The sequence below is a fragment of the Sebastes umbrosus genome, chromosome 5 (assembly GCF_015220745.1).
Source record: "Sebastes umbrosus isolate fSebUmb1 chromosome 5, fSebUmb1.pri, whole genome shotgun sequence".
In the NCBI taxonomy this organism is placed as follows: domain Eukaryota; kingdom Metazoa; phylum Chordata; class Actinopteri; order Perciformes; family Sebastidae; genus Sebastes; species Sebastes umbrosus.
In genome coordinates this window covers 30,204,602-30,214,280 of record NC_051273.1, presented here as the reverse complement: position 1 = coordinate 30,214,280, position 9,679 = coordinate 30,204,602, and the positions used below count along the sequence as shown (strand labels likewise).

The 9,679-nt window shown below is 40.5% G+C and overlaps 1 protein-coding gene across 1 annotated transcript in view; it reads right to left on the bottom strand.

Annotated features, from left to right (window-relative positions):
- Window positions 1–646: 646 nt before the first annotated feature.
- Window positions 647–9,679, bottom strand: part of slc1a7b (solute carrier family 1 member 7b) — a 48,114-nt gene continuing 39,081 nt past the window's right edge. The window contains exons 7-11 of the mRNA XM_037770256.1: window positions 8,132–8,365; window positions 6,344–6,538; window positions 2,254–2,388; window positions 1,976–2,075; window positions 647–907 (exon numbers count right to left, since the gene is read on the bottom strand). Coding sequence (XP_037626184.1) covers window positions 647–907; window positions 1,976–2,075; window positions 2,254–2,388; window positions 6,344–6,538; window positions 8,132–8,365 — 925 coding nt within the window. The remainder of the gene's footprint in view (window positions 908–1,975; window positions 2,076–2,253; window positions 2,389–6,343; window positions 6,539–8,131; window positions 8,366–9,679) is intronic.

Genomic DNA, 9,679 nt, shown 5'->3' with positions numbered 1-9,679 from the left:
GCGGTAGCCCTAGTTATAACACGACCACAAGGGAAGGTTCTGCTGCTCTTCTTCAGCCCTCTCTTCCCTCGCTTCCCTATCATCCCTTCAGTCTAGCACCACCAGCTGAATTAAGGCAAAATTAAACAATTCGGGCATTTCACGTCCTGATCATTTAGCTCAAACCCCACACCCGCTATCCCGTCTTGTCTCTTATATGACACAAACAGCTGGTTGCTTGTATAAAATATAATAAACACTTATGTCTTATTAACATGTTGCACACAGACAAAAAATAAATGATATAAAATGTAGATATCAAATAGAAATCAGTTCATCAATGCAAGTGCTCACGCCTGTAATCAGAGTCTGGTGCGAGGTCACGCTGCTGGTCCACACCAAGGACGAGTTTTAGGAATAGAATTATAATGTTTGGTGTCATAAATTCCACTGTCAGTGTGATACTTGTCCAGTCTTACAGAAAGCGTTTCAAAGATTTCCCCACTACGAGGCTTTCCTCTTTGTTTTCAGCACACGTTGTCACCAATGAGTTCAGCCCCCACAGAAAGATGAGAGATGAAGAGGACCCTGTCCGTTCTGTCCTCCCACTTGTACAGGTGTCCTTTGCTCGGAGGTTTTGATCAGCCCATCAAACTCCAAGAGGAGGCTATACGTTGGTCTCAAGGCCATTCATATCAATGGCGCAGTGTTCTTTGATCTTCTTCAGGTGCCGCGGGGGAATCGGAGGCTTCTTCCTCTCTGGATGCGGCCGGACGCCCTCCTCCAGCTGCATCAGCCGGGCCACGTCGGAAGGGATGAGCTCGTGTTTGACCCCTGACGAAGGGGGCCGGTAGTTGCCGTTGTTGTTGTGACAGTTCATCTGAGGCGGGGTGGTCAACACGGGTTTGGGCTCACAGATCAAAGGCACCTGGGGGCAGACAAGGTCACAGGAAGGGAAGCAGGAAGTGGGAGAAAAAAATTTAAGTGTGTCAGGAAGGGAATTGATGCAACATTTTGAAAGGAACTGGACAGCGACTTAGACAGAATTTTATATCCTTTCCCCCATAATGTTTTGTATTATATTGTGAAGATGTTGTATCTAACTATGAAGCGAGGAATCTCTGTCTGTCTATGTGTCCTTTGCATATCTCGAGAACCGCTCATCCGATCTACTTCACACTTGATGGGTACACCGCTGGGGACCCAAGGGAGTGCTTTGTCGAATTTGGTGCAATTTGGACATGCGGCACAATCAATATTAATAAACTTTGAATAAACATGGAGTCAATGAGCGGTTCTTGACAAAGCTGCTCCAAAGGGGCACGCGTTCCAAACGGCCACGCAATTTGAACGAGCACAAACAGCAATACCCCGAGCCAAGTGTATTTCACCAATGTTTCTGATTGTCAGTAATTGTGACTTGGGTGTATTTTGTTTTGTTCCGTGAACCAAAGTGTATTTCACCAATGTTTCTGACCGTAAGTAACCGCGATTTGGGTGTATTTTGTTTTGTCCAGTGAACCAGAGTGTATTTCACCCATGTTTCTGACCATGGGTAGCCATGACTTGGGTGTATGATGCAACTCTGTCATGGCAGGTGTATTGCTCAGGGCCCAAGGAAGGTGAAGTTTTTTGTATAAAAAAAAGAAATCCGCAAGCAGCCACACCACAGGCCAAGCATTTAGCCCGTTCTAAACAGGCACGTTTTGATGGGGCATTGCACTAGTAATTTATAATTACAGTAATTACAGACAGATACATCCTTCCTTCCTAAATGTCTGCTATTATGGAGTGTTTAGAAAAACAGTAACATTTCTTTCAGGAAGTAATGTTGACAGCACACCAGTGGACCGACATTTGATCGTAACAGCTCGATCAATCAGAACCAACCCTCGCTACATTTTGAAGAACATACTAATGACATTTTAATGACTAACCAAGTTTGTGTCACAATTGTGCAAATCTCATTTTATTGCTTTCTGCTGAGAAAACTCACCCCATCTCCCTCTTGCATGAAGTCTTTCCTGCAGATATGTGCCATGATGCCTGTGGCCAAAGCATCCCCCATTACATTTACCATGGTGCGGAATCTGTCTCTGTAGAAGAGAGAAAACATTTGTGAGAATGAGTTGAAGCTAAACCTGAAATATTTCGGGACATTTTGTCCGAATGAAGAGGAGATGAAGAAGATGGGGCTCATGTGTTTTTGCTCTGGTATGATTAGTTTGGATCTGCTAGGCAAAAGTGATGTAAGTGGACACACATGCTACTTACAATGCCCAATCTACTGCGATGATGAGTGTGATGTCATCAGTTGGCAACCCAACAGATGTTAACACTATCACCATGGTGACCAGTCCAGCTTGCGGTATACCTGCTGCACCGATACTGGCTGCAGTGGCTGTGATACTGGAGATTCAGAGAGAGGAACATGATGTTAGTTAATAAACAAAAACATTAAGAAATGTATGTAGTGTGACAAGAGAAATGAAGAGAAATAATGGCTGGTGACCCTGAAGAGTGGTTCCTGTGGGATGTCATGGTAGACCAATACACAACCAAAGGTCACAAGGACATGCTTTGTTCAGTCATTGATTTTGTTTGCACAAATCTCCACTCCTCTTTTCCAATTACAAATGTCTGTCCATTTATTTGACTCTCTCCTGGAATTATACAGAAAAAAAGCAAAGCAAGAACAGCATCACTGAAATAAGGCAGAAGCAACAGGGACAGACAGATAACATCCCAGAGGTTGTGCTGAGATGGACTCAATCAGGCAAGCGAAAACCAGGAAGACCGAAAATGACCTGGAACAGAACTGTGACTGACGAGCGAGCCAAGATGAACCTAACTTCGGGGGAGACTCAACATGTGGCCAAGGTGTGTTTCCATTCATCTGTTTTTATGCACATTTTCAGTTTGCGCACAAAAAAAAAAATAAGTTGGAAAATTTGAAAAAATCTTGAAATAGCGCTAAAAAGTTTTGTTCATGAAGCATGTGACTTCAACGTCCACTGAAGCTTCTGCTCCGCTGAAGAGACGAAAAATAGCTTTAAAATGATAAAGTTTGCTAAGGTCGGTGGGCGTAGCTTGGTTTTGGCCAACCCGTTCTCACTCCCAACTCGTCAAATACCGTCGTCTGGTAAGTGCCCCTGGGCATCGGAGAAAAACGCACAGAGGCACCCTTTAGCGACAGTATGTGACGAACCGGGCTTTCAACTAACTCCAATGTAAACCCACCCGTGACGGTATTCGACATTCGGAGCAAGTGATGTAGTATTAATAGCGTGACAGTCCGTTCAAGGCGGGCAGGAGGGATGATGGATGAGGAGACCAGGAGACCGGTCTTCGTGTCCCGTGTGACGCTAAAAGTAACGTTGACCTATTTTGTCACGTCAGTCTTTAGTCACCTGACTCGTCGGTATCGGCAGTCCTGTGAGTCACGAGACGCTAGTTAGTGAAATTAACGCCCAACCGTTTCCTAACCCTAGTTAAGTGGTTGCGTTGCCTAAACCTTACTTCCTGTGAAAACGGAAGTTTATTTTGAAAGGACACTATGTATGTAACAAGCGTATATTGACACGCCGTCCCCGGTCCGTCCAAAAGTAAGAGGGGTACCCCGTGCGTTGGGCTCCAATGCCGAGGGGCACTGACCGAGCGGCGGTATTTGACGAGTTGGGAGTGAAAATGTGTTGTTTCTGCTTGGCTGTTTTCAACATGGCGGCCGGGTCACAAACTCTCTCATTTTACAGCTAAACAGTACACCAAAATATTATACATTTTATATACTATATTAAGTATTTGTTAATAATTATCAAATGATTTGTAAACCTTTAAGAAATCATTTGTAAAACATCTATAAACATTATGTAGATAAATGGGCCAGAAATCAATTATTAACATTAACAAAATATGAACTATCTATTTAAATAATGTTTATCGGCGCTTTACAAAGTATTTATTAACAATTTAACAAGGTATTATAATCATCAGTTGCAACTTTATTTATTTAATAGCCATCCATATAATGTTTATAGACGGTTTACAAATTAATTTATTCATAGTATATAAAATGTTATATGTGTGTGTGTATATGTGCGCAACAATAAACTGTTAAAATAACATAAATTATAGCATCACTAATAATAAGTAAACATTATTAATTATCATTTCATTGTTTGTTAACAGTAACATAACTTTTAACTAAGTTTAATTAACTGTCAATTTACCATTTATAAATGATGGTTATTATAAAGTGTTATAACAAAACCATAATCATCATCATCATCATCATCATCATCATCACATAGTGGCTTTAAAGAGAAATCCCTTCAACAAAATCCACATATTGGTCTTTTTTGGTGTTGAATATCAGCTGCTCTGGATTCTTAATTGGTTTCAAACCGACTCAGCTGATCTTTTATTGAGCTGAACTTTCCCCGTGGGCAGCAGCAGACAGCTGCTATTGTTCAGCAACGCTTGCAGCAGTTACTTATTATGAGAGTTTGAAGGGAAGGTTGAGCAAATCTTAAAGTAAGTCTATTTATTACCAATTTGTTCTTGGGATGGAATCAAAAGATGAGCCCGGCCTCATGTGTCAGACTATGTCTCCATAGCAACTGTCCAACTACGGTATGTTACACAGTGATTACAAGCATCTTCTTTGTTAAATGAGATAAGTGCACAGCAGGAGAGACTGCGTGGAGAGTGTACATCTGATATCTGGTGCAGATCCAGACGTTGAGGATGGGATGATCCCACCGCTCATCACAGCATGATGGTGAGGGATGGCAAGGGAGGGGTTGGAGGGGGGTCAAAGGTCGAGCAGTAGCGTGACTCGGATATGCTGGTTTATCGAGGCCACATGGCTCTTTTCAGAGAGAGATAAGCGGATATATTCAATCTACAGTTGCTATGTGGAATTATATAGAAAACCATTCCGTGGCAAATAGGGGAGGTTGGACAACTGTTGGACAAAACACGATAATCATTTCCTTTGTTTTCAGTGAAATGGTGACGTCAGAGTGGTGATACATATATATATTCTTAACATTACAAATTTATGACCATAGAAATAGAATAGGAGCAGAACAGACATTCTCATTCAAATCAACGTAGCAGGATGGTCACAGCCGCGGTCATTTTTATGTATACCGTTGGCATTGCGACTGTTGTAACGGGCTAACTTCCATATAAACTAGCCTGACTGATGGCAAGTCGTGGCCTCACTGAAGTGAGGCATCACACATTGCACCTTTAATGAAAAACATTTGGCCATTCCAGCCTTGTTGTACGGGTCTGGGATGTTTCTTTTGGTCCTGGCTTCAGTAGTTGCATGCTCTCAACTCTAATGTGCCCAATTGGGAATTCCCTCTGAAGACATTCTGGCTGCCTGAGGTAAGACATTCATCAATATATATTTTCCCTCCTGTTTCTACTTTTGAGATGATCAGTATGATCAACCATCCACTGTATCCACTACTGAGCCTGGTCGGGGGCTTTCTCCACTTCCAGATTCAATTCATGTTTGCAGTGGCTCTTTTTTTTTTTTATTTCCAAGCTACACTATGTTGGCCTGAGGTATTCAAACGGCACATGGGTTCATCAACGACCTCCGATATGTTAACTGTGCTTTATGGTTTGCTTGATGAAAGGCAGGACCTTTCTCAAACTCAAAAACTGTTCATTGATGCTCATACAACAGTGTGTCCAAAATTAATTAAATTACCTCAGATCCATCATCAGTCTTTACTTCCTCGCTCTGCGTATGTGTCAAGTTTAAAACTAGCATTTTTAAAAGTGCAATTGATGACATTCAGCCACTAGATATTGCATTCTCCGTCCACCGTTCCATTGCATTCCCCCCAGTGGGAACCGAACGTCAGATAACTTCCACAGAGATACACAAAACTTTCATTTTGGACTTGCCACATTTTTTTTAAATGATTACAGTTCACAATCATAATATTATTTTTTTCAGGAAAAGCCATACTTTTATTCTGCACCTTTCTAAAAGCTCTGTGGATGTATTTTTATTATTATTATTATTATAATTATTATTATTATTATTATTATTATTATTATTTAAATTATTCATCCACATAAAAATGTTATCAAAAACACCTTTAAACTGATGACAGTCATTTTCCAAACATCTGTGCTGCAACTAATCAGCTCAGAAAATCACAGCAAACACAAATTAAAGTGGATATTTTCAAAGCCATATATTATGCATAATGTATTCCTGCTATTCAGCGTAAAGGATTTATTTTCATTGATATCATTGCTTTAAAATCCCAATGCCATCTTTACCACGTTAATGAGCTTAGAGAAGCACAGATGGTACACAGCACGGTCCACTGACCTGATGGTGATGATCTGGCCGAAGTCCAGCTCGTAATTGTTAACTTGTGCGATGAATATCGCCGCCACGGCCTCATAGAGAGCGGTGCCGTCCATATTGATGGTGGCGCCCACGGGGAGCACGAAACGGATGATGCGGCGGTCAATGTGGTTGTTCTCTAAGAGGCACTTGAAGGTTATAGGCAATGTGGCAGAGCTGAGGGAGACAGAGAACAAAACAGAGAGCTCAGAACATTCAAAGATCAGTGCTTATTTTCACCTGGGCATGTGTGCAAACAAGTAGGTATCTATTTATAGGTTGTTGTGGTGAAAGAAACAGCTGAAACAGGAACATATGCAATTATGTTTTTACAAGATCATTCAGCATGCAGCAGATGCTTCTTGCTGATCTGAGTACAGAACACACGTGCACTGATGGCACTCATTCTGGCCTTGGCATGGCTAAAAAACACACTAAATACTGTGATCACAAGCACAACAATCTCAATACACACTGTCTTCTCTAGTTTAGCACAACAACAAGGATTGATTTCACATCATTTAATGGATCGTGCCAAAGTTTTTTTTTTTCTTTTAAACCAATTCACGTAGTCACATCTTGTAACTGTTAAGGCTGTCAAAGTTAACGTGATAATAACGCATTCATGCAAATTTGTTTTCTGTAACGCAACTTGTGATTTTTAGGTTGTAGCGGGATCAGTTTTATAGCTAAAGTGAAGATCTCATACTAGCTTGTCGCGTTAATAACCCTCCAAACTTGCGCTAAATTTTGTCGAGGAAAAACTGGCATGGCCATTTTCAAAGGGGTCCCTTGACCTCTGATCCCAAGATATGTGAATCTAAATGGGTTCTATGGGTTCCCACGAGTCTCCCCTTTACAGACATGCCCACTTTATGATAATCACATGCAGTTTGGGGTCAAGTCATAGTCAAGTCAGCACACTGACACACTGAAAGCAGTTGTTGCCTGTTGGGCTGCAGTTTGCCATGTTATGATTTGAGCATATTTGTTATACTAAATGCAGTACCTGTGAGGGTTTCTGGACAATATTTGTCATTGTTTTGTGTTAATTGATTCCCAAAAATAAATATACACATACATTTGTATAAAGCAGCATATTTGCCCACTCCCATGTTGATAAGAGTATTAAATACTTGACAAATCTCCCTTTAAGGTACATTTTGAACAGATACAAAAATGTGTGATTAATTTGCGATAATCAGGATTAATCATGGACAATCATGAGATTAAACGCGATTAAATATTATAATCCATTGACAGCCCTAATAATAACTGCACATGGCTGAGGAACATTTTCCAAAACAAGCTGTTGTGTTTTAGATTTTCAGTTCGGGGCTTTCCTACCTTCCAGGCAGCAACTGGTTTCCATTTATTTCAGTATGTGTTGAAAGTTAAACCAGTCTGAAAGCTACCACAGTGAATATAATGTCTGCTAATGTGAACAAGCTAAGACATGCAAAAACACTGACACTGTCAGGCACACACACACACACACATACACACACAAATGGATGCTCCTTCACATTCCCATCTCTTCCCACACACACCAGATGTTTTCTGATCTCCCAAAGTTACTCTGAGGCTTTTCATGATAATGTTACAAGTGGAAAGGAAAAGATAAATGGCATTAAGACTCAGGGATATATAATTTTGAGTCACGCATGAGAAAATAAAAAAACACTTACTATTGTTTTCTTTTTACAACATATTAATAGAAATAAAAAACAAGTTAATTAACTTTGTTCACCCTGCAGTCATTCCCTTTACCTGGAAGAGGTTGCCAGGGCGATGAGCAGGGCTTGCAAGATCCCCCGTATGTAAACGATGGGGCTCTTTTTGGTGATGAAGAAGTACATGGCAGGCAGGATGAACAAGCCGTGCAACACCAGACCAAACACCACAGTGACGGCGTAGAAACCCAGCTTTTTCCCCATGGCTGACGGATCACTCATCTCCAGGATCTTACCGGCCACCAGGAACACGATGCCAAACGGGAAGTACCTGTCAGGGGCGAAAAGTATAGCTAAAAGTCAGCAACAGTGGCTGTGAAGTCCTTGATAAATTATACAACTGACATATAGACAGGTTTCCAAGCAACGTAATGATGAGGTGCGCAGGCTAGCGGGGGGTAGAAACCATTTTATGGATTGCAAAAATAGTATTGCAAGAAGGAAACGTTCCTTTCAGCTCAGAGTAATCTGGTCAGGGCCTAGGATTATGATAAAGTGGTGGATAGTTTTACACAGAAACTGATGAGCAAATAATATATGTTTTAAGGTTAGAAAAAACTCATTATTGCTTTTTTATGGCTGTTTAATGAATATTGCAAAAGTCTGTCCGCCTCTTTGATCAATGCTTTGGTGATCAGTTCGATGAGCATTTCGAGTTGCAGTGTGTCAGTTGGTGACAGTTTGGTGGCTAACTGATGGCTTTGGATGGAAAATGCCTCATGCTGTTAAGATTATTTAATAGAATTTTGTAAGCTATATAATTTTTCAGAAAAGTGAAAAAATATTATTATTTGTTATTAAATATTAAAAATACTTCCAAAAATATTAAATATAAATTAGCTTTAATTAATATTAATCAAATATTAATTAAATCCTGATTTTAAATAGTTTCTTAGGAGTGAAACTTTCCCTGTATACATGTACACCAACATGTTCTCATTCCAACTCGTCACATGGCTTACTGACACTTTATCACACCACTTTAGGTTTTGGCATCAAAACCACTATAGTAATATATATAACCACTATTGGAAAAAACTACATGGTTGGGCTTAAAACTACCACGTTTATATAGTGAAAATGAAACTGAACGTTGTGAACTCGGGACACGTACGAATAGCTGATTGTAACGTGAAAGTGAAACTTAGTGCACGTGAAATGAATGAACAAACTATCCTTTGCCTGCTCTTTACTCGTTTAGCAGGCGAACAGCAGGAATTTCTCACATGCTAACGTTTCTTTCTTCTAATGCTAATGTTTAGCCTATACATACGTGTTATTTAACGACATAACTACGTCAACGAGCGTTTGAGCAACACTTCAACGGCGTCAATGTAACTGGCCATACTTGGCCTTTTTGTTGCTTTTGTCGCTCGTAGTTTGAACAAAGCATAAGAGTAAAATTGTGTTTTGGAAATAATTCTGTAAACACAAACAATATTGTGTAATCAAGGCAGGCAGCTGGTAGTTCTTGGGGTTGAGAAAGAGGAAGAGAAAAGTGTAACCGCTTGACTGATTTCTCTGAAAACTCTGAACGTGTCAGACTGATTTATGCCTTCTCACACACCCACATTGCTATCACACT